The sequence below is a fragment of the Eptatretus burgeri genome, chromosome 5 (assembly GCF_056783735.1).
Source record: "Eptatretus burgeri isolate ZD-2024b chromosome 5, Ebu_testis_v1, whole genome shotgun sequence".
Taxonomy (NCBI): domain Eukaryota; kingdom Metazoa; phylum Chordata; class Myxini; order Myxiniformes; family Myxinidae; genus Eptatretus; species Eptatretus burgeri.
This window is the reverse complement of record NC_140965.1, coordinates 30,185,748-30,212,144: the sequence shown is the minus strand read 5'-3', so window position 1 is coordinate 30,212,144 and position 26,397 is coordinate 30,185,748. Positions and strand designations below refer to the sequence as shown.

Below are 26,397 nucleotides of genomic sequence, written 5' to 3'. Positions count from 1 at the left end.
TGGCAAGTTGAATCGGATTGCGCAACTTCTCCAGGGACGATTTTTTTACTTCAGCCGGCAAATCCCAATATCGAAAAAACTAGGGGTAGGGGAGATGCAAATCCCTGTATCTCTTGAACCCTGCATCTCACAGTAACAAAGTACCACTCATTCTTTTTGGTAGAATGCCAGCTTTCAAATGATGTATAACAAAATTTGATTGGATGATCTCAGGGGTCAGGGGAGGTCAAAAGGTCACAGAAAGTAGGTTATGCTGAAAATCTAGGCCTTACATTCAACAATTTGTTATTTTGCTGCCTCATGCATGGTGTTACGATAAAGCAATCCTTGATATTACTGTGTTCTTTACATCCCCCTGATGTTTTTGGGAAAGGAAGGTTAGGACTGAGAAACATTTTGCCTCTTTATTTTGAGTGTATTTGGGGGGTCATTTTTTTCAGAAATCCACATAATGCTGTATTTTTGTAATTAATTATATTCGCGTAAAATTAATATGTTAGTATCATTCATGCTTCCCCCTATATCTACCATAACCTAATGATGTTTTCTCCTTTTTTCACACAGGCACGGCCCTCATATTAAAGAATGGAGCCTGTAATAACAGTGAAAGGTAAAGGAAAAAGGACTTTTCTGATCAAAAATGACTATTCTAAATGTTTGGGCTGCCAAACAGTATGTGATGACAAGGGGTCTCTGTACAAGCTAACCAAAAGAGGTCTGCAAACATTTAAGAATGGTGTCGAAATCAGGAAAGACGAGGTGCATCAAAGACTGTGGGGTGACCTTCAGGACGCAGATGATTTCCTGTCAAAAAATCCTCTGTGCCATGTAAAGTGTCGCAGTGGGTATACACACAAAAGGTCCCTTGATGATGCAATTTCTGCTAAACGGGCAAAGGATGAGCAAGGTTGTGGGGAAACTTCAGAGGGAGCCAGTAAAGGAGACAGAACAAGTTCCATGGATTTCAAAAAGACTTAAAAAACTGTGTGTTTTCTGTGTGAAAAGGAACGTGATTCAAAAGGGGACAGAACATTGATACTAGTTAGTACAATAGAGAGACAGAAATCAATTCATAAAAGGCAAAGGAACTTAATAACAAGGATATTCTATTCAAAATTGATGGTTTTGGTGACCAGTGCCTAGACTTAATTGCAAATGATTTCCGCTATCATGTGAGGTGTATGAACAAGTTTATGAGTGAATGTAGCAAAACTGAAAATAAAAGTCGAGACCCAAGTTTGCATGACCAGGTGTTTCAAACACTTCTGTCTGAGGTTACATCAGGACTTATGATTGACAGGCATGTCTATTACATTCGCCAGCTTTCAAAATGGTATGATGAAATGTCGAAGCAGCATGGTAATACTGCACAGTGGCCTTATAGAACTGATAGGTTAACAAAACGATTTTTGGATAATTTTAGTGCCGACATTCAGCTCATTACTTTGAACAATGGAGCTCTAATTTGTTCCTCTTCTTTGACCACCAAGGAACTTTGTGATGAGGTTGTGGGGCTCAAGGCTGAAGTTGACGAATGCCAACTTTTGCCAGATGATGATTATGATTGTGACAATTTTATTACAAATGTATGAGGTAGTTCATATCCTCTGGCAAAGCACTTGCAGATGGAAATAAAACAGGCTGCAAAAAGAGTGCCTCAAGTTCAGGGGACTGCAATTGAGATTTCTTACAAAGAGGCATCTCATCAAGTTCCTGTAGATTTGTATAATCATTTGGCATGGTTGATAACAAACTGCAATGAAACTGCAGATGAAGGGGGAAAGTTTCAGATTCCTGAAGACGAAAATGAGAAAGTTCTGAACTTAGCGCAGGATGTTCTGGGATACCTAAGCAACCAGCCACTCCAAAAACACATTGGGGTTGGTCTTCATATTCTTAAACAAGCGCGGAGCAAAAACCTAATAGCAATGATGAACAGATTTGGAAACGGCATGAGTTATGCCACCACTCAGCGATACCTCACAACAATGGCAAATGATATTTCTGAGAGAGAAGAGAGGGAAGGAATATTCATCCCAACTAACGTTATTCCTGGGCATTTTACACAGTATGCACTAGACAACTTAAATTTCCATTCTGACACAGAGGATGGTGGCAGCCTTGATACCACTACCAATATCATTTACCAGTACCGAGAAAGACTTGACGTTGAGTAGGCTAGAAAAAGGCTTGGTTCTAGTCAAAAAAACAAGGCAATTAACTATCAATGCGCCAGAAAAGTTTGTACCTGTGGACAGTAATCTTGCGCTGAAGGACAGAAAACAAGCCAGATCATTGCATGGTATTGAAATCTGTCAGGGTGATGACAAAGAAAGTGGCACTCTGGCTGATGGTTTCTTTTACGGATGTTTCCAACTCAAATGATGACCATTGTAGAAGATAGCGTGTCTATTTCTTCTCCAACTTGGAACAGTTTCTTCGAACTTAGTGCTGGGCAAGAAGCACCAAAAACAACAATTGGTTATGGCCCACTGTATCCCAAAACTCCCACAAGTCCTGATGTTGTCAAAACCTCATTGGATTACTTCATCTTTGCCAGATCAGCCTGTACAAACAGGCCACACTTGCCAACCCAGCCCTTCTTCCACCTGATAAATATGGTTGGTATGTGGAAGATGACAGGTTGCTTCCAAGCATGAAGAAAAAGTCATCAAAACCTGCCATTGCGAAATTGTCTTTCTGCAAATGCAAGAAAACGCCGAGCTGTCTGAGGAACTGACCATGTGAAAAAGCGGGTGTGCCATGCATCATAGCATGCACCTGCAATGGGGACCAAGATAAGTGTGGACAGTTAATGGGTGAAGACAGTGATGGTGATGAATAAACTTTTCATCCTTAGTTTACCATGTGTCGTACCCCATAACATAGTACTTTTTCGTGGCTGAGAGTGAATCAGACGTTGCAAGTACATGTATGACGTACAGAATTTCCAGCAACTGTAGCCCAGACTTTATAAAATCCATTCAATGGTTAGTGTTAAAGTTAGTGTCTATTCCCTACAGTCAGGAGTCCATGACTATCTCACAAATTTGCAGGGAACACATGGATGCGAATAGCAATCACACTTCTGCCACAACTGTGTCATAGTTACAACACAGTAATTGCCGGACACTTACATGCCCCCCCCCCCCGAAGTTGGGGCTCATGCTGTATGGAATAAACAATGACTGTAACATTGTTTTACCAATGCATTAATATGTTTAGATATTATGCTGTACAAAGTTTTAGGTCACATTATCAATTACTGTGAAAAAATCTTATGGTATCCAAAACCAAGATTTTGGGTTTTCGGTTGCCGTTTTTTCCGCAAATAGCTTAAGAAATAGCACTAAATAGAGTGGCAAGATGCTATTTAATCCTAACCTTCCTTTTTACAAAAACATCAGAGGCATGTATAGGACACAATTATGTTAAGGGTTTGCATAATAAAATTCTCATAGCAGTAAAATTATGACTTGTTAATGTATGGCCTAGATTTTCAGCATGACCTACTTTCTGTGACCTTTTGACCTCCCCTGACCCCTGAGTTAATCCAATAAAATTTTGTTATACATCATTTGAAAGCTGACATTCTACCAAAAATAATGAGTGGTACTTTGTTACTGTGAGATGCAGGGTTCAAGAGATACAGGGATTTGCATTTCCCCTACCCCTAGTTTTTTCGATATTGGGATTTGCCAGCTGAAGTAAAAAAATCGTCCCTGGAGAAGTTGCGCAATCCGATCCAACTTGCCAAAGTCACTTTTCTGGTGTCCTACACCCCCACAAACATGATTCAAGTGCCAAAAACTTTACAGCAGGGGTGTCACATCAAAAGTGTTATTTTGCACATTTTTGACCCTTGGATCCCAGACTACTAAGGCGGAGCCAGCCCTGAGGTGACGAAACCTCCGCTCACGTCCGTGGTCCTGAACACGTGCATAATGGCGACTGGGTCGAGTGCGGGACGGTGGCGTTGTTGTAGTTGTAGTAGTTGTAGTTGTTGATGAGGATGTAATAAACCTAACTATAAAATAACTCGTAGCACACACATGCAATTCCCATTAGACAAAGGGGATGGATTCTAACTACAAACACATACTTGTCGAAATAACTGAACTATGGGGACTCTGGCGGCTTGTGTGCACAAGGTTTCCAAATCCATAACAATTGTACGTACTCACGATCTAATTGTACCTCGAGTTCTAATAGTACGTATTTAATCGACGTACTCGCACATCAAAAGTTCGTAATTAATACGCACACTCACAGTCCAAAGCTACATAATTCATAGATGTAATCACATTTTAATAATACGTAATAAATAGACATACACACATTCTGTGCGGAGTAACAAACAAATGGACCAAAATGCAATACCCTCTCCTCCAGTGATGGTAAATATCTGTAATAGTCATGAGCCGAGACTTACACCCAATCGAACCACTTCTGGAACCACTTGGAACAGCACCTACAGTTAGTGGGATTGGAAGTAACAACAAGCGGTATACAAAATGACCCCTGATATCATACAAAACGTATAATGAAGCGAAACCGAACCGTGATGACAAATTGAACTGATTGTTCGTCACTAACCCAACACATTTTCTTCTTGTCCCAATACTTTTGGTAATACATTTGGAAAGCTTTTTTTTGTGATAAAGCTTGACCTCGGCTCCTGATGGATCGAGAGCTCCTGCAATTCAGATTGTTGTAATTATAGCTTTGATTAGCTTCTGTGATTACATATTGATCTGCACAACAAAGTGTTTATCCCCCCAAAAAAACTTCTCTCGGCCGAACATTACACAGAATGTTCAATCTATGAGCGAAACGTCCTCACATTACCAATGGAGGATGTCATGGGTTGAGGTTCTCTTATCCCACCGGAGTGGTTTTCAATCTCTGTTCGTTCAGGAGCAAACCCCTGCGGACTCCAACCAACATGCTGATCGTTAACCTGGCTTTCAGTGACTTCATGATGTCCATTACTCAAGCGCCAGCGTTTTTCGTTGCCAGTCTGCACAAGCGCTGGATTTTCGGCGAGAAAGGTACGTGACCGCAACTCTCAGCTTGTTTTACAATATCGACGCGATTTTAAGACAATTTGCTTTCCCATCTTGTCCGATTTTACCGATTATTTACTTATGTACCAATTATTTACTTTACATTTGAGGGAGAGATTATCATCGGGTTTATCCGACATATTTACCTCCACCACCGAAGGTGAAGGAGGTTATGTTTTCAACCCTATCTGTCTGTTTGTCTGTCTGTTTGTTTCTTGTAAAATCGAAGATTTTTCAAGGATATTGGTTAGTCGATTTTGCTTTGTCTGTCTGTCTGTCTGTCTGTCTTTTTGTCACCTACAGGTCACAATTTTAAACCAATCTTCACGAAACTTCACCACATGGTAGAGCTTTTCATAAGAAAGAAGCCTATTGCTTTTGAGGTCGAAAGGTCAAAAGGTCAACATAGGCCAAAGGTCATCAACTTCGGTGGGATTTCTAAATTACTCAATTTTCATCCAATTGACTTGCAATTTAAAGAGGATTTATATTTCAGGTCACCGAATTCAACCAGCCAATTATTCTTGAGGTCAACATGGACGAAAAGGTCAACATAGTCCCAATGTCAACAACTAAGGTGGTATTTCTAAAATCCTTAATTTTCATCTCATTGACTTGAAATTTGAAGAGGATTTGCACATTTGCAGGATTTTTTTTTAATAGATTAGGTGAGGTTAGGTCAGTGGTTCTTAACCTTTTCAGAGGCGCTGAAACCTAACAAAAGCCTCCGTACACTCGCCGAACCCCTCAAATTTGACCAAAAATTTCAATTTTAATTTAGACAGAAATGAAAAAAAAAATGCATCAAAATTCAAGAGTACTGTATATTTGTATTATAAGAAGAATAAATTCAATTTTAATTAATACAAAAGTAAAAATCAAATTGCATCAAAAGTCAAGAGTATATTTGTATTATAAGAAGAATAAATTAAATCTTAATTAATACAAAAGTAAAAATCAAATTGCATCAAAATTCAAGAGTATATTTTTGTATTATAAGAAGAATAAATTCAATTTTAATTAATACAAAAGTAAAAATCAAATTGCATCAAAATTCAAGAGTATATTTGTATTATAAGAAGAATAAATTCTATTTTAATTAATACAAAAGTAAAAATCAAATTGCATCAAAATTCAAGAGTGTATTTGTATTATAAGAAGAATAAATTCAATTTTAATTAATACAAAAGTAAAAATCAAATACCATCAAAATTCAAAAGTATATTTGTATTATAAGAAGAAGAAATTCAATTTTAATTCATACAAAAGTAAAAATCAAATTGCATCAAAATTCAAAAGTATATTTGTATTATCAGAAGAATAAATTCAATTTTAATTAATACAAAAGTAAAAATCAAATTGCATCAAAATTCAAAAGTATATTTGGATAATAATAAGAATTGGATCTTAATGCGATTTTTGTTCTTGTTTTTTTGAGGCGATCTGGGAAATGTGTGGCTTTGTTTTGGCAAGGGCCACCCTCATATCACTTTCACATGCAAGTCTGCTCCTTTTCTTTGTTTTGATGTCCAGCAGTTTCGAAAATGCATGCTCACAGAGATACATTGTAACGAACGGCGTGAGGATCTCAAGGGCAATTTTAGCGATGAGAGGATACCCTTCCATTTGGCGGCACCAAAACGTTGAGAGCGTTGTTGTGCCGAAGAGTTGTTGTTGAAGTTGAAGTTCAACGGCTCTGCTGAAGTTCGATGAGGTCGTCGAGGTATTGATCGTTGGCATCTGCCATTGCAACGCCGAAAGTAAATGGCTGTCTCACCCATGCTGGGTGTTGTGCTTGGTCAGGGAAATATCCATCGAATGACTTTCCCAGCTCATCCAAGTGCATAGGAATCGCTTGCTTCAGTTCCCTTGGTATAGCAGTGCCTCCAACTTCAGAATCATCTTCAATTCAGCTCACGCACTCGTCCAGTCGCGGAAAGTTCGCGAAGTTGTCCTTCTCTGTTCGCCGCCTCCACAACGGTAACTTCTTTCGAAAAGCGCTCAGCTTTTCTTCAGCTTCGATGACATTCACTCCACCCGCCGTGCATCAGGTAATTGAGATGGTTGAGTGCGTCGAAGATGTCAGCCATGTATGCCAAGGCTAGGATGAACTTTGATTCTTCGAAATGAGTTGCATGGCGATGCTGGTACTCTCGTAGAAACAGGGCTAATTCTACACGCAAGGCAAAACACGCCTCAGTACCTTCCCTCGTGATAACCACCGAGCGTTAGAGTGGTATAGAAGGACTTTGAATTCAGAGGCGATTTCATTGCACAGCTCTTTGAGGATGCGATGATTCAGAGCTCTGCTTCGCACGTAATTCACAGTTTCAACAACGATTTTCAGAACATCGGCCAGTTCTGGAGGCAGAGTTTTTGATGCCAGCGCGTGTCTGTGCAGGACACAGTGCGTGATGATGACGTATGGTGTATCGGCCTTCACCAGCGCTCCAAAACCAGAGTTGCGCCCCAGCATGGCTGGAGCCCCGTCTGAGAAAACTGCAGACACCATGTTCCATGAAAGACCATTGCTTCTGAAGAAGTCGTCCACAAGTTTCTTCACGTCAGCTGCTTTAGTCGTTGTTTTGAGAGGCTTGCAGAACAGAACCTCTTCCGTGATGTCGTCTCCCTTGACATAACGCACAAATACGATGAGCTGGCTCAAATTAGAAATGTCGGTGGTCTCATCGAGTTGAAGGCTGAATTTCGTTGGACTCGCGACTAAATTTGCAACTACCTGGGCGAGGATATCATCGCTCATGTCGTCGATTCTGCTGCTGATGGTGTCATTTGAGAGTGGAACAAGAGACAACTTTTCTTCAGCAGCTTTTCCAAGCATGATGTTGGCCATCTTCAATGCGGCCAGTTTAATGAGTGTTTCGCCAACGGTTTGTGGTTTGCCCTGTTTTGCGATTAGATACGCAACTTCATACGAGACGCTGAGGATCGGTTTGTCAATTGGAATGAAGTTGTGAGCGGGCAAAGTAGCCCTTGCTTCGAATCGAGCTCTTTGGAATTTGAATTCATCTCGCGTTGTGTCCTTGTACTGTCCCTCGCCGTGCAATTTTATGAAGTGTTCCCGTAATTTCGCTGGAACAAGGCTGGAATTGCTCAACTTCACATAGCAAAGCATGCATTGAGGATGCTGAGTTCCGTCCTGCTCCGTGGTATACGTGAACCCGTACCGCACGTAATCTTCCGACCATTTCCTTTTCTTATTTGACATCCTGATCCTGAAACAAAAAGAAATAAAATGAAGTTAGACTGAAAGCAAATTATAGCAAAATTTCAATGTGTTTCGGACGGCTTTCAGCGAACCCCTGAGACTGGCTTACCGACTGGGTTAGGTAAAGGAAAGGTTGAAGAAAAAATCGTGAAGGTGTATGGTGAATGTGGGTCCACAAAAATAGTAGATGGAGATTGGCAGAAGAAGGAGGAAGAGTCAGTACAGAAATTCACATGGTTAAGTGGGGTAAAAGGTATTTTTATCTTGCCAAAACGAAGTTTTTGCAAGATACGTTAGTCAGCTTGTATGTTTTTTTTTTTTGTCTTTAATCACGTATAAAAAATTCTGCAGAGCACAGTTATCATTGGAATTTTTTGTAACTTCGCATATCAGAGGCCTATAGAGGTCCCTTTCAGTGCACAAAATTTTGAGGGTCAAGGTCAAAGGTCAAGGTCACTTTGTCGCAAATCAGGGGAGTCGACGAAACCCTTATTTTTTGAGTGATTTTAATCGAATCGTCTCCAAACTTTATGGGAATGTAGTATATGGTCTGGCGCTCTGGTTAGTTTTTGGTTGCGATTGGCCTTGACCTTCATGGTTAGTGCCTGAGGTCAAACATATTTGACCCCAAGGTCAAATTTTCAAGTTTTAGGAACCATATCGTGTAGTATCTCAAATTGAACACCTCGATGAGTGCTTTCTAGATATGTCAAGCGTGAGACATTATGATGTCATTTGGTGACGTTATGAGGCAAACACATTTTTTTCATGGTTACTCTGCAGAACGATTCTCATCGGAATCTCTCGTAGGCAGATATTCCTCAAGGAGTTGCTCCTGGTGGATCGCAGCTCTGTTCACCTCAGTGTGACCTTAAAGAAGTCACAAGTGGTCACCTTTTGGCAAGATACGGGTCACCCTGTGGGTGACATTGGTTTATTTTGTTGTCGTTTTTTATATTTTGAGACATGAAACAGAGGGTATAGTTGAGAGGGATAGAAGGATGGAGGGAAAAGTGGAGAAAATAAAAACTGATGGTAATATGGAGAAAATACAATAAATACGATCGCGCACACAAACGGGAAGAAGGGTAGGCCTCACGGAAACCCGATATGAAAAGACATAAAAAACTCAACAACTCAACAATTCGCACAAGCTTTAACACAATACAGAACTAGAAACACACAGTAAGGCCTAAGTCACATTTGCTCTATGGCGAGGATACGGCGGCCGTACGCCCTCTGAATTGACAGAAACGTGCGGCGGCCGCAGAGTTTCTGCGGTGGCCTCAGGGTGGCCCTACGCCATTTGGCTATATTTTACAGGCTGTAGGGGTCGCCGTGGAATTATAACGCGGAGTTATAACTTTTTTCATTTCTACGTTCGCCGTAGCAATTCGACAAGCCGAAAAAAAAAAACTGCTAACAAAAAAAAAAAAAAAATGAATCCACTCATTACCGTCCGTCTGGCCGCACGGTCGCCTTAGAGCCCCCCTACAGTCGCCTTGTGGGCACCTTGAGGCTACCTTGCGTCTGCCTTGAAAATTATATGGCCGGCGCAGGGCCCCCTTAAGGTCACCATGCGACATCAAATCAAAGACCGTACGGCAACACCACGTTTTCGGTCTCCACAATTTCTAAATACGCCGTGCGGCTCCCCGAAAAATAAAAACATATGTGACTGCTACATTGTATGACTGTGGAAATACTGCGACCGCCGTATAATTGCTAGTGGCCGTAGATTTTGGAGACCCCACGGGCGCCGTGGCAAATGTGACTTAGGCCTAAACAGAGAGATAACAAAAGTAAAAACGCGACAAAAACGACCGGAAAACTTATCTTTGAGGAGGTTGGCAGAGACCCTGAAGAAGAACCGACATCGTCGCTCAAGAACCGGAACCGAAAGGATGTGAGAATTTTTTTAAGTGGTTCTTCACCATTGAGAGATCGGGTCAAAAATGATGTGTCGCATGACATTTCTAAAATGTATTGAGCCCGATATGTTCTACTGGATCAGGCATTGCATGGAGGAGGTATGCGCTCTCCCGAGTACCCTTCCAGTTGGATTTATTTTGAATACAGAAGTCTAGGCTCATGGATTTGGAAATTGATGTACGGCTGTACATGCCCTCCCAGGTTGCGAGCTCTACGGGTTCTGTGGGGCTGTTTTTGGAATATCTTCGATGATTACACTCACCGCCATAAGCATTGACCGCTACTATGTTATTACACATCCTTTGGCCTCTATCGCAAGAGGTCTAACCAAGCGGAACGCAGTGGTCGCCATGCTCTTCGTATGGATGTTCTCCATTGGATGGAGCTTGCCGCCTATCTTCGGATGGAGTAAGTGCTCCCATTTTTTCTTCCCAAACTACCCTCACTCATGAAAATTGCACTACCCAATCAAAGCCAGACGATTGAGGCTTCATGGGAGTTTTTTGTGCACGTGGTGATGGGCCTAAAAAAAGGAATACATGACCCCCCAGTGAATCGAGCGCTTTTTGCAATCTTGTCCTGTTTTGTATTTTGTTGTGACACTTTGCTGCTCTTCCCCTACGGGCAGGTAGCTACGCTCCTGAGGGATTGATGACCTCCTGCACATGGGATTATATTACTTTCACACCGACGGTGCGCACCTACACCATGCTGCTTTTCTGCTTCGTCTTCTTCATTCCACTATTGATCATCATTGTTTGCTACGTGTGCATCTTCATCGCCATCAAAAGGACAAGCAGGTGAGATCTACCAAATGGTTCGCTTCGAAAACCTCTGTTGATAGGATGGCATCGCACAAAGGGCAAATCATGACGAAAATGCAAGATCATTTGGAGAAATGGTCCGTTTGCCTCATGTGATGGAAATCTTCTTCGTTCCTATGCAGCACTAGGTTGTGGGGTAGCAACATTGGATGAGGGTGCGGCTGTGCTGCTGATGCAATGCACTCTGCTGGTTAGGGCAGGGATTTGGAATTTGGCCATTGTGCCGGTGATAGATCACCGACACTTCATGAAGGACACCATGGGATCTTTAACGTCCACCAACGAATGCTGGCAGATGGGACCACCTGTTTAACATCCATCCGAGAGACGACTCGCACATTGATGAATCACCCTGCCTGTGAAACACCGGGATGACAGTTTATAGTTGGGTCGGGATTCAACAGCAAGCTGGACAGCTTGGAAGTGAGTGTGCGTACTTCTCGGTCATCCTGTCAGCCTTTATGACCTAAATAGAAACATATTTATAAACTCTTAAGCATATTCTAACCTTAAATCTAAATATCAATCCTAATCCTCATGTATTTTTGAGAATAATGACATTCATTTGTTACCTTCGCATTCTGCGAAAGGTTATGTTTTGGTTGGCGTGTATTTATTTATTTATTTATTTATCTATTTGTCATCTTGTGATTCGTATAACTCAAAAGTATTAAACCGAATTGCATGAAATTTGGTGGGATGATTGGTTATTAGCCAGCAAGCATTCGATTAGATTTTGGGATCGTTCGGGTCAAAGGTCAAGGTCAAGGTCACGAAAAGGTCAAAATCGTCTTTTTACGATAACACGGTCAATTTTTATTCAATTTGCATGCAACTAACGCCAAAATGTTCAGAATTCAACGCCTCGTCTTGTGATATGCAATATGACACAATGACGCCCATACTCTTGTTACCGGTTAGGGGTCAAAGGTCAGGGGGGTCACGACCTTGAAAAATATGCGGTTTTTGTCATAACGCGGTCAATTCTTGTCCGCTTTACATGAACCCAGCACCAAAATGTTCAGAATTTAATGCCCAATCTTGTGACACAATGACGTCATAACACATGTCACCGGTTGGGGTAAAATGTCGGGGGGGTCACGCCCTTGAAAAATATGCGGTTTTCGGCATAACTCAGTCAATTCTTATTCGATTTGCATGAAACCAGCATCAAACGAGATTACCTTCTCTTGTTGAAACGTTGTATTCACCGAGCTTGCGAGTGAAGACTCGCCAAAACGACGTGAGTTGATTGTTGTTTAGTCCGTAGCCCCCGAAAGTCGGGAGGGTCATGACATTATAGATATGTGGTTTGTGTCATAAGACCATTCATATGAAACCAGTTCCCCACACTCATACCAAGAACAAAAAAAGTAGTGGCGGCGAAGGTATGCGCTCTATGAGTGCCCGTTCTAGTTTTACATGAGGCTATCAAAGAAGTCAACTACATGGACATTTCTCTCTTTCTGAAAGAGTGGAGTTGCCACACAGACTTCTGAATACTTTAAGCTGACTGATTATTCAGGTGGAAGTGGGTGTTTTTATTTTTCAATGAAGGGAAATATATCTAATACATAAATCCCATTCTAACCACTCACTGACTGATCCACTGAATGGCTGAAATTGATGTTCGGTACCTTCCGGGTGACGTAGAAGGCTGAAATTTCACGCGACGACGGACATCACAGCCAATACACCGGGAAAGATCACAGAACCACCGGAAAGCGTTTATAAATGAAAATATCCGAAAAAAAGTACAGCCTTGTGTTTACTGCAGGTGAGTGACCTGAGAAAATGGGGACAATGGGAGGTAATACTGCAGTATGAAGTATGGTGCGTTATTGCTTACAATATGACAATGTGTAAGCATACCCTCCTAATATATATATATATATATATATATATATATATATATATATATATATATATATACATACAGTATCACAAAATACAGTGGGAGTCTTTGTCTGTCTGTCCCCAAAGTACTCCCTTAGTTTTGGGGCTAGCCCTGCCAAACTTTCTGCAGAACCTTTTGGTGTTCCAGCAGGTGTCCTAAGGTGGGTGGGAGGTTTCATAAATTTATCAACACAATTATGATTTTGACTTTTCACTCATATGAAACTGATCTCTATCTACATGTAAACACATTCACAGTTTCACCATTTACCGCATTTGCAGATTCGGTAATATCTCGACACAATTGAGATTTTGCGTTTCCTCCTGTATGTTGCCGATCTTTCTCTGTGTATAAACACATTCAAAGCTTCTGCAATTTCTCAATACAATTGAGATTCTTGGTTTCCACCCGTCAGATGCCGCAATTTTTCGCTCACATTCACGGAATCGGCATTTGCAGTTTCACCACTGACTATGGAGAGAAACATTATATACCCACATTACAGTGCCGTGGAGTCAGCTGCTGTAAGTTTTTTGCTTAAGCCCTTCATGAACCGGCTGCCCATGCCTGACGTTTGACTGAAGGTGGCACAGGAATGTGGAATTTATTGATTCATGGTGGTAGAATTGATGGGGTCATGGGGGGTCTTGGGGGTCTTGGGGGTCTTGGGGGTCTTTGGGGTCTTTGGGGGTCTTTGGGGTCTTTGGGGGTCTTTGGGGGTCTTTGGGGGTCTTTGCCATTTCTGCATTGTCTGTTTACTTTCAGACTCCCACCCATGTGTAGCATGGGTACCTTACTCATATATTTTATATCACACCCCATCACTGTAGTGGGTACAGGAAGCAAGTGCCACAGCAGCTATTGCTGCATGTATCCTGAGCAACAGGAAATATCTGCAACATGTTAACCTGTCTGTGGTATACAAAACATTTTGGGGATCAGCCAGGAACAATTTAAATTTTAAAAAGAGCTCTTCAGGCAAAACAGGCTCTGCCTATTAGGTTTGAGCTTAACAGAGCTGGAGCCCCCTACATCTCCGTCGCATTGCACTGCAGCCAACACCGGGAAGATAATTAAACAGAGGTGACTGCCAAGGAACCAGAAATGTGTCCATGGATTGATTTATTTCCTCAATAGGTGGACAGGTGATTTGATAATACATAACTGGCTTCTAAAGCCATTTCCAAGGAACTTCAACACAGGAGGAGGCAAATCGGCCCATGATGCTTGTGCAAAGAGTATGCACAATGATTAATTAGGGAATATACACAACTAGCACCAAAATTATTTACCACAATCCTTGCAAGCGGTTAAATATACCACTGGATTTATCAGCAATACATGACTTTCGAAACGACGTAATCTGCCACTGAATGTTCGGTGTGCATGTGCAGAAACCCCGAGTAACAACGCCCATCAGCGTGGCTTGGATGTGTGTCAAACATACCAGGTAAGGATTGGAGCATGAAACGGCTCACAGACCTTTTAAAGAAGCCAAAATTACTTGGAAACGTGCCTGTGAGAAAAGGGTGTGCCTTTGCACAACAAAATATTTGGAGAACTTTCTGATCAACTCGTCCAAAAAGTTGATATCTTGCAGGCGCTCCTGCAAAAACTCCCCACGATATGGACAGTGGAATTCCGGAAGGTTCGAAGATGGGCGCGTTCTAATCAAACCTTTGTGCTCCTTAACACCAATGGAAAGGTCATATCTGGGGGTTGTCATTGCACAGGGTGAATTAAAAATGATGATATTTACTGTTAATCATCTTTGGGAGGAGATGGGGGAAGGGGGTTGGGGGGTGGGGGGGGGAATGAGAGTTGTGTGGGTGCTAAGTGCCGTGATAAATAACTGCATTTTTGCATCTTTTGTTGAGAGGAGAAGTGTCCTTCCTTTTGTGTGTGCATGTGTGTGATATTCACTGCCTCCGGTGGCTTGTGTATCAGGAAATGGTATGAACTCGACACCTCTCATCCACAGATATTTCTCGTGTTCCTTTATTTCCGTCACTGTTAAACCCAATGTTGGCTTAGTAGTTTGGGTGGGTGGCTGGCTTGGGTTCTTAGGGTCCTGAGTTTGAGCCCTGTTGGCTGATGAATTAACACCAGGTGGGGTTGATTCAGCCTGTCATCCTTACGAGGTTGGAAGAATGAGTACCAGTGTTTTAGTATCGTGGCAGACTACTGGTGTAATAATTCTCTGCAGACGACTGTAGTAGGACCTGTTAAACAACCATAGTACATGAGAGTACTACTCTCATGTACTATAATTCCAGCTGTAGCATTTTTTTCCTGGAGGATATGTTACAAATAGTTGTGAATTTATAGAAAGGGTAAAATATATTAAAATCTGAGATGATGAGATAATGGTGGCATTTGATGGAGTTTCACTTTTTTTTTTTACAAATGTCCCAGTTCATTTGGCTGTTGAAATCACAAATAACCAATGAGAAAAGTCCAACAATTGGAAAATGTTTTACCCAAGCAGCGTTCTGATAACCCTTGGTGTTGTCAGTCTGCTGTAGGTTTGTTTGACTAGCGTGATCTTCATGTATGACGAGGCACACACTATGAACAAATTTTATCACAGCTAGGTGTTTGCCAGTGTGTGCAAAGATGTCTTGGTTGGTCATGGAGGAAATAGAATGCAAAATCTTTGGGAGTGATGACGATTAGCTGTCACTTTATGAGAATAGATATGTGGATGTTGCATTCCCCATTGTGCATCGGGCCAAGCTTGACCAACTTCTTGAACAATTGATTCAGGTTTTCCCAACATCATATCTACGAATAGGCAGAAACTCGTTCAAGGGTTGGTTGCTTTTCCCCGCTGGCTTTGGTGCTGATATGGCACTGGGATGTTTAAGCCCTATCATTGACATTACAGCGATCTGTTTGTGTGCATGGTGTGCTGCTTACCTATACAGTTACACACACACACACACACACACACACACACACACACACACACACACACACACACACACACACACACACACACACACACACACACACACACACACACATCGGAGCATTAATTTGCATTTCTAGTTCCCAACCTCCTTGTTAATGAACCCTTTGGCTGCTTTGCTTACCATTGGAACAATATTTGTGTGGCAGGCAGCACATGCTTGTTAAAATTAGTGTGGAGGTGTCAGTGATGCGGCACAAATTTGTGTCAACACAGGAGCTCACAAAATTTGTGATGTACAAATTATATACTGTGGCCTTGCCAGAGGCTTCTGGACGTCTGAGACATCAACACACCAGGGATTCACAAATAGGACGACGGAGAAAAAGTAAGACATTATTTATTTATTTATTTATTTATTTATTTTCCACTGTCGAGGCCCGTATGAGAGCAAACGCACAACAAGGGGAGCAGGAGACAAGAGGGGCAGGAGAGGGAAGGAAAAAACAGTGTGGAACAGAGACATGAGGAGATCTGTGGAAGAGAGAGGGATGGGGTGGGCTACAAGGGGTAAACAAGATGGACATGACAGGGACTTTTAGGTCCTTACATGACAGGGACTTTCAGGAAGGAAAGCAGGGAATTTGAAGGAGGTGGGTTTGGAGTGGATTAGTGGGGGAAGAAAAGATCATGGTTTTGGATGGTGGAATATGATAGATGGTGATGAGCAACTGTTTTGAAGACTTAGAGGGAAGAGAGGGATTGAATAGAGTGTGGGAGTTTGTTCCAAAGGCGGGAAAAAAGAGGAATGAAAGAGTGAAGGTGAGCAGTGATTCATGCTTTTGGTAGTTTTAACAGAAGGGGGTTGTTGGCAGACTTTGAGTGCCCTGCGAAAATATGGGGGGGGGGTGGACATATCTCAGACAGAGTGGGGTAGGGAGCCCGGATAGGAGACTGTTGAAGACAGAAAGACGACCAAGCTGCCTGCAGTGAGAGAGTGAGAGACACAAAGACTCAGCCTCATCCCGGGAAATACCAGTGATCCGAAATGCCTTGGTTTCAACAGCGTGGAGCGAGAAAGGTGAGAGACAGGAGCACCAGCCCAGAGGGGAGAGCATTACTCCAACAGGCTGCAGATGAAAGCTTTGTATGTGGTTAGGAGCTCAGGTGTGATGAGGAATCACTTTGCATGATGGAGGATGCCCAGTCAGTGACTGGCTTTGGAGGCCAGCTTGGAAATGTGGCTGTCCCAGGAAATATCATGGCACATATTGAGACCTAGAAGCTTGAATGAAAGGACTTTTTCGAGAGGATTGTTAAGAAAGTGGACGTGAGGGGGGGGGTGGGGGATTCCAGACGGTCCTTTTGGAGAGACATAGTGAGAGTGTGAGATTTGTCCAGATTGAAAGACAAGTTTGATGTGTTGGACCACCTTGTGATTTTATCCAGATATGCAGAGAGTGAAGAGGATGCTGCTTGCCAATCTGAGAGATGACAGATGGTACGGCAGAGGGTGGATTCATCAGGAAAGAGATAAAGAGGATTTTCCAGAGAGTCAGGAGATCATTGATGAAAACTAGAAAAGAACAGGGCCCACAACACTGCCTCGGGGAACTCCAGCCTGGACAGGAAGAGGGAATGAGAGAACTCCATAAAGGGCCACACATTGGCTGAGACAGAAGAAGAAGTCTGTGCGCCATGAGTGGAGATGTCCTTGGATACCATGGGAAAAGAGTTTGGTGATCAGGGCAGGGTGCCAGACCATGTCAAAAGCACGCGATATGTCTTGGGATATGACTCTGATTTCATGTCCGGCATTGAGGACCTCCATCCATTGTTGGGAGAACAGAAGCAGCATATCCAGTGTGATGACCTTGTCTGAATCCAAATTGATGATCGGAAATCAAGCCATTGGTGAGGCCTAGGTCACATTTGCACTACGGCGAGGATACGGCGGCCGTATGCCCTCTGAATTGACAGAAACATGCGGCGGCGACAGAGAAACTGAGGTGGCCTCAGGGAGGCCCTCGCTGTTTGGCTATATTTTACAGGCCGTAGGGTCCCCGTGGAATTATAGCGCGGAGTTATAATTTTTTTTCATTTCTACGTTCGCCGTAGCAATTCGACAAACCAAGCTATGATGTAGATGTGTTCCACGTCGACCGTACGTAGGGCGTACGGTGGGCTTGCGTTATTCATGCGGCTGCCGTAAGCTCTTCTCAATGAAAAATGAATTTTCCCAACCCCCAAAAAATTACGGCGGCCGCACTATTTCCACAGTCGCCGTACAGTCGCCTTGCGGTCTGTGTGACTACCTGCGGGCAACGCAGAGTCGACGCACGGTTCCCCTACGCCCGCCGTGCACCTACGTACGGCCTCCGTGGCAGTCTGCGTCGACCGTGCGTCCACCGTGCGCTACCGCTAGAGATCGGAGTATAGGTGTTTGCCTATACCGTGGTGCCCCCAGAATCGGAATTTAATTCGTTCCAGGAGGCTGTTCGGATTGCAAAAAGTTCGGATTCCAAAAATATTTTCCCAATAAGAAATAATGGAGTGAATTAATCCGTTCGTGGACCCAAAGAAAACCCACTTTCAAGACACTTTAAACTGAAATTCCCCATGTTTAAGGTAAAATAAGATGAGGAAATGACCTTCGGTGGCGGTGTATTGTATGTAAATTGGTACAATCACCACACCCAAAGGTTCACACAGGCTCGTGCTCCAGCCTGGGTTCTGATCGCTCGCGCACTCTGCGAGAGCGCTGCCCCCAGGGCAGCTCATCAAACATGATGCCCGCAGAACCACAATCACTTTCATCAAACGCATCGGGCTGACGAAATCATGGATATTCCAAATTACAACCGGTTTTGCTGTGAAATTCAATCCTTGCCCGACAGTCCGTCACACCACGTGATCGGATTGCTTTTTTGTTATTAATTAAAACACAAGATGATTAAAAAAACAAACATCACAAATGAGGTAAGGCCTGTCACATTTGGCTCGGCGGCCGGAGGGTCTACAAAATGTACGGGCACGAGCAATTATAAAGCGGCCGCAGTATTTCCACGGTCACACAATGTCGCAGTCACATATGTTTTTAGCAGCGTCTCGCGTCGCGAACGCTGCTCATATAGAGCTCGGCGTTCTTCTTCTTCTTCTTCTTCTTCTTCTTCTTCTTCTTCTTCTTCTTCTTCTTCTGAAGACAAAACCTTCATCTCTCGGACTCAGCTCTTGTATATACAAGATCCGGATCGCCTTAAATACTGAGCACATGTACACATCCTCACATAGACGGTGCCTTTTGAGAGCGTCTATGATGAACTTTTAATTATATTCGGACATTTGCTTTAAAGTTTAGAAAAGATGACGTTACTATTTAAAGATTATTCCATTTATCGTATTGTAATTTCGTAAATACATTATATATTTCGTAAATACGTAAAGACATTATGACGGGTTTCGCTATTGGCTAAATGAAGGCACATGACGAAATATCGGAAGTTGTTGTTGTTTTTTTTTTTTTAATGTTTTTTGTTTTTTTTAGCCGACAAAACCTTTAGGTTTTGGACGCTAATCTTGGACACATTTGTCCTTGTTATTTTTCGGGTCGCCGTACGGCGTATTCATAAATTGTGGAGACCGAAAACGTGGGTGTGCCGTACGGTCTTTGATTTGATGTTGCACGGTGACCTAAGGGCATTCCTGCGGCGGCCATAGAATTTTGAAGGCAGACGCAAGGTGCCCGCAAGGTGACCGCAGGGCGACCCAAAGCTGAACGTGCGGCCAGACGGACGGTAACGAATTGGTTATTTTTTTTTTTTTTTTTTTTACCAGTTCTTTTGTTTCGGCTTGTCGAATTTCTACGGCGAACGTAGAAATGAAAAAAGTTATAACTCCGCGTTATAATTCCACGGTGACCTTACGACCTGTAAAATATAGCCATACGGCGTAGGGCCACACTGAGGCCACTTCCGTTTCTCTGCGGCCGCCGCCACGTTTCTGTCAATTCAGAGGACGTACGGCCGCCATATCCTCGCCGTAGAGCAAATGTGACTGAAGCCTAGTATTGATCAGCACACGAGAGATGATTTCACGAGGACTTCCACCGACAAACTGAATGAGCAAAACGCGAAGATGCGGCTCGAACAGGTAGGGGAGACACGTGAACAAACATGAACGCCACGTTGTGTTCGGTTTTTGAAAATGTATGAGGTTTTTAGGGCAAAATTTTCTTGAAAAAGTTGTTCGGATTCCAATTCGTTCAAACAATGGGGCGTTCGGATTCTAGGAGCACCACGGTATATTATAGTTATAGTATATTCAGTTATAGATACTGGTATATTTTTATTTCTCTAAAAAAAAGAACTGATATATATACCCACTCGTTACCGTCCGTCTGGCCGCACGTTCGCCTTAGGGTCCCCCTGCGGTCGCCTTGCGGGCACCTTGCATCTGCCTTGAAAATTATATGACGTCGCAGCGACGCCCTAAGGTCACCGTGCGACATCAAATCAAAGACCGTACGGCACCCCCACGTTTTCGGTCTCCACAATTTCTAAATACGCCGTGCGGCTCCCCGAAAAATTAAAAACGTATGTGACTGCTACATTGTGTGACCGTGGAAATACTGCGGCCGTCGTATAATTGCTAGTGGCCGCAGATTTTGGAGACCCCACAGCCGCCGTGGCAAATGTGACCTAGGCCTTAAGAGGAAGGATTTAATGTCAGAAGCGATGATGGATTCCATAACCTTGCTGGTGATTGGGAGAAGGCTTATTGGTCTGTTGTTGCAGGGATCCGTTTTTGCACATTATTTTATGCAGCGCAGTCATGTTTGCTGATTTCCAAGCAGATGGCAGACGACCTTGAGCAAACGAGAGGGTGAATAGAACAGAGAGAGGGTGAGCAAAAGCAGGTTTTAAGGACACGTGAGCTGATGCCGTCTAGACCGGTTGCAGAATCTGAGTCGAGGTTTGACGGCAAATTCCCCACCTTGTCGGGAGAAAAGGACACAATGTCCAGGGACAGCTGGGTGTGACTGGGTAAGTTGTGTGCAGAAAGCGATGGGTTTGGAACACAATATTCAGAAGCAAACACAGAGTTTAGTCATTCAGCCTTTTCATTTGCAGTGTCAGCTGTGTGACCATTTGAGGTAAGGGAGGGAATGGAGGGGGAACATACACCAGAAAATGACTTGACTAGACACCACCAGGATTTGGAGGAAGGAGAGATGTTTGAGAGTTCAGACTTGAGATCAGGAAGATGTTGTTTTCTGGCTCTCCTGAGGGTAGACACATACTTGCGACGAGCTTTGTGGAAGGAACTGAGATTGCCTTCAGTTGGACGAGCCTTCCATGAAACAAAGGCAAGTTGTTTCAGGACAATTGCCTCACCACAAGCTTCAGTGAAGCATGGCGGAGAGGAAGGGGAGGACAACTGAAGAGGACAGGGGATAAATCTGTGCATGAGAGAGAAAGCAAGTTTCTTTGAAAGAATTCCCAGGACGAGTTGATGTTAGAGGAAGTAGAAATGGGAGACCAGTCTCGAAGTTTTTTGGCTGTTTGAAGTCTCTGCCAGTCTGCCTGAGTGAAACGCCAGACTCAACGGTGCTGAGGTGGTTCTCTAATAACAGCCAGAGAGATGTCGACTTTGACAAGCATGTGGTCAGATGAACTGATTGAATCAGAGGAAGAACAGCAGATATTTTTATGGAAATTGGTCAAAATCATATCGTGAAGAGATGGAGTACTATTGTTTGAGATTCGGGTTGGGAAGTTGAGAGATTGTGTCGGTCCCAATGAGCCATATAAGTTTTTTGCTGAAGTGCCGTGGCAGCTGAGAGAGGTACCGACACCCAGCCAACTGGCATGATGACAGATGAAGTCACCACATATGAGGACGAGAAGGTTGGGATGAGAGGATAGAAGTTCATGCATGTTTTTGGAGAGCAAGATGTAAATGGAGTCATCACTGTTTGGTGGACGGTACAACACAAATATAAACATGAGGTGGGGGTGGAGGGGAAGCTGGAGCCAGAAGTATTCCTTGGGATGTGTGGAGAGAGGGTAGTGCATGGTGAGTGAGGAATAGAGTCTTTGATGAAGAGAGCAACTATGCCACCAGGATGAAGGTCAGGTCTGTCATACCGGAGGAAGCAGTAACCAGGGAAGGATACTTGGGAGTCAGAGATGTTTTGAAGGAGGAAAGTTTCTGTTAAGCAGATTATATTTCGTTTGTCATTGGCAACCTGTATGGAAAGATGTCAAGTTTGAGCGAAGGCCCCGGATGTCTGAGGTCCACACTGATAAGGAAGAGGGAGGGGAGGAGGTTTTGGGTGCAGGGGATGGGGAGAGGGAAGGGAGGACGAGGGAGGGAAGGGAGGAGGGGGCAGAGGTAAGGTGAGTTATTGCAAGAGTGGGGGATTGTGGAAGAACTTGAAATCACAAATCTGTTGCTGTTGAAATCACAAATAACCAATGAGAAAAGTTCAACAATTGGAAAGTGTTTTACCCAAGCAGCGTTATGATAACCCTTGGTGTTGTCAGTCTGCTGTAGGTTTGTTTGACTCGCGTGATCTTCATGTATGACGCAGCACACACTATGAACAAATTTTATCACAGCTAGGTGTTTGCCAGTGTGTGCAAAGATGTCTTGGTTGGTCATGGAGGAAATAGAATGCAAAATCTTTGGGAGTGATGACGATTAGCTGTCACTTTATGAGAATAGATATGTGGATGTTGCATTCCCCATTGTGCATCGGGCCAAGCTTGACCAACTTCTTGAACAATTGATTCAGGTTTTCCCAACATCATATCCACGAATAGGCAGAAACTCGTTCAAGGGTTGGTTGCTTTTCCCCGCTGGCTTTGGTGCTGATATGGCACTGGGATGTTTAAGCCCTATCATTGACATTACAGCGATCTGTTTGTGTGCATGGTGTGCTGCTTACCTATACAGTTACACACACACACACACACACACACACACACACACACACACACACACACACACACACACACACACACACACACACACACATCGGAGCATTAATTTGCATTTCTAGTTCCCAACCTCCTTGTTAATGAACCCTTTGGCTGCTTTGCTTACCATTGGAACAATATTTGTGTGGCAGGCAGCACATGCTTGTTAAAATTAGTGTGGAGGTGTCAGTGATGCGGCACAAATTTGTGTCAACACAGGAGCTCACAAAATTTGTGATGTACAAATTATATACTGTGGCCTTGCCAGAGGCTTCTGGACCTCTTAGAGATCAACACACCAGGGATTCACAAATAGGACGACGGAGAAAAAGTAAGACATTATTTATTTATTTATTTATTTATTTTCCACTGTCGAGGCCCGTATGAGAGCAAACACACAGAAACGCACAACAAGGGGAGCAGGAGACAAGAGGGGCAGGAGAGGGAAGGAAAAAACAGTGTGGAACAGAGACATGAGGAGATCTGTGGAAGAGAGAGGGATGGGGTGGGCTACAAGGGGTAAACAAGATGGACATGACAGGGACTTTTAGGTCCTTACATGACAGGGACTTTCAGGAAGGAAAGCAGGGAATTTGAAGGAGGTGGGTTTGGAGTGGATTAGTGGGGGAAGAAAAGATCATGGTTTTGGATGGTGGAATATGATAGATGGTGATGAGCAACTGTTTTGAAGACTTAGAGGGAAGAGTGGGATTGAATAGAGTGTGGGAGTTTGTTCCAAAGGCGGGAAAAAAGAAGAATGAAAGAGTGAAGGTGAGCAGTGATTCATGCTTTTGGTAGTTTTAACAGAAGGGGGTTGTTGGCAGACTTTGAGTGCCCTGCGAAAATATGGGGGGGGGGGTGGACATATCTCAGACAGAGTGGGGTAGGGAGCCCGGATAGGAGACTGTTGAAGACAGAAAGACGACCAAGCTGCCTGCAGTGAGAGAGTGAGAGACACAAAGACTCAGCCTCATCCCAGGAGATACCAGTGATCCGAAATGCCTTGGTTTCAACAGCGTGGAGCGAGAAAGGTAAGAGACAGGAGCACCAGCCCAGAGGGGAGAGCATTACTCCAACAGGCTGCAGATGAAAGCTTTGTATGTGGTTAGGAGCTCAGGTGTGATGAGGAATCACTTTGCATGATGGAGGATGCCCAGTCAGTGACTGGCTTTGGAGGCCAGCTTGGAAATGTGGCTGTCCCAGGAAATATCATGGCACATATTGAGACCTAGAATCTTGAATGAAAGGACTTTTTCGAGAGGATTGTTAAGAAAGTGGACGTGGGGGGGGGGGGTGGGGGATTCCAGACGGTCCTTTTGGAGAGATATAGTGAGAGTGTGAGATTTGTCCGGATTGAAACACAAGTTTGATGTGTTGGACCACCTTGTGATTTTATCCAGATATGCAGAGAGTGAAGAGGATGCTGCTTGCCAATCTGAGAGATGACAGATGGTACGGCAGAGGGTGGAGTCATCAGGAAAGAGATAAAGAAGATTTTCCAGAGGGTCAGAGAGATCATTGATGAAAACTAGAAAAGAACAGGGCCCACAACACTGCCTCGGGGAACTCCAGCCTGGACAGGAAGAGGGAATGAGAGAACTCCATAAAGGGCCACACATTGGCTGAGACAGGAGAAGAAGTCTGTGCGCCATGAGTGGAGATGTCCTTGGATACCATGGGAAAAGAGTTTGGTGATCAGGGCAGGGTGCCAGACCATGTCAAAAGCACGCGATATGTCTCGGGATATGACTCTGATTTCATGTCCGGCATTGAGGACCTCCATCCATTGTTGGGAGAACAGAAGCAGCATATCCAGTGTGATGACCTTGTCTGAATCCAAATTGATGATCGGAAATCAAGCCATTGGTGAGGCCTAGGTCACATTTGCACTACGGCGAGGATACGGCGGCCGTATGCCCTCTGAATTGACAGAAACGTGCGGCGGCGACAGAGAAACTGAGGTGGCCTCAGGGAGGCCCTCGCTGTTTGGCTATATTTTACAGGCCGTAGGGTCCCCGTGGAATTATAGCGCGGAGTTATAATTTTTTTTCATTTCTACGTTCGCCGTAGCAATTCGACAAACCAAGCTATGATGTAGATGTGTTCCACGTCGACCGTACCTCGGGCGTACGGTGGGCTTGTGTTATTCATGCGGCTGCCGTAAGCTCTTCTCAATGAAAAATGAATTTTCCCAACCCCCAAAAAATTACGGCGGCCACACTATTTCCACGGTCGCCGTACGGTGGCCTTGCGGTCTGTGTGACTACCTGCGGGCAACGCAGGGTCGACGCACGGTTCCCCTACGCCCGCCGTGCACCTACGTACGGCCTCCGTGGCAGTCTGCGTCGACCGTGCGTCCACCGTGCGCTACCGCTAGAGATCGGAGTATAGGTGTTTGCCTATACCGTGGTGCCCCCAGAATCGGAATTTAATTCGTTCCAGGAGGCTGTTCGGATTGCAAAAAGTTCGGATTCCAAAAATATTTTCCCAATAAGAAATAATGGAGTGAATTAATCCGTTCGTGGACCCAAAGAAAACCCACTTTCAAGACACTTTAAACTGAAATTCCCCATGTTTAAGGTAAAATAAGATGAGGAAATGACCTTCGGTGGCGGTGTATTGTATGTAAATTGGTACAATCACCACACCCAAAGGTTCACACAGGCTCGTGCTCCAGCCTGGGTTCCGATCGCTCGCGCACTCTGCGAGAGCGCTGCCCCCAGGGCAGCTCAGCAAACATGATGCCCGCAGAACCACAATCACTTTCATCAAACGCATCGGGCTGAGGTAATCATGGATATTCCAAATTACAACCGGTTTTGCTGTGAAATTCAATCCTTGCCCGACAGTCCGTCACACCACGTGATCGGATTGCTTTTTTGTTATTAATTAAAACACAAGATGATTAAAAAAACAAACATCACAAATGAGGTAAGGCCTGTCACATTTGGCTCGGCGGCCGGAGGGTCTACAAAATGTACGGGCACTAGCAGTTATAAAGCGGCCGCAGTATTTCCACGGTCACACAATGTCGCAGTCACATATGTTTTTAGCAGCGTCTCGCGTCGCGAACGCTGCTCATATAGAGCTCAGCGTTCTTCTTCTTCTTCTTCTTCTTCTTCTTCTTCTTCTTAAGACAAAACCTTCATCTCTCGGACTCAGCTCTTGTATATACAAGATCCGGATCGCCTTAAATACTGAGCACATGTACACATCCTCACATAGACGGTGCCTTTTGAGAGCGTCTATGATGAACTTTTAATTATATTCGGACATTTGCTTTAAAGTTTAGAAAAGATGACGTTACTATTTAAAGATTATTCCATTTATCGTATTGTAATTTCGTAAATACATTATATATTTCGTAAATACGTAAAGACATTATGACGGGTTTCGCTATTGGCTAAATGATGGCACATGACGAAATATCGGAAGTTGTTGTTGTTGTTTTTTTTTTTTTTTAATGTTTTTTGTTTTTTTTAGCCGACAAAACCTTTAGGTTTTGGACGCTAATCTTGGACACATTTGTCCTTGTTATTTTTCGGGTAGCCGCACGGCGTA

The 26,397-nt window shown here is 43.6% G+C and overlaps 1 protein-coding gene across 1 annotated transcript in view; it reads left to right on the top strand.

Annotated features, from left to right (window-relative positions):
* LOC147026145 (melanopsin-like) overlaps positions 1–26,397 on the top strand; it is a 117,969-nt gene that overhangs the window by 29,779 nt on the left and 61,793 nt on the right. The window contains exons 3-5 of the mRNA XM_085881265.1: positions 4,918–5,051; positions 10,426–10,632; positions 10,853–11,024. Coding sequence (XP_085737391.1) covers positions 4,918–5,051; positions 10,426–10,632; positions 10,853–11,024 — 513 coding nt within the window. The remainder of the gene's footprint in view (positions 1–4,917; positions 5,052–10,425; positions 10,633–10,852; positions 11,025–26,397) is intronic.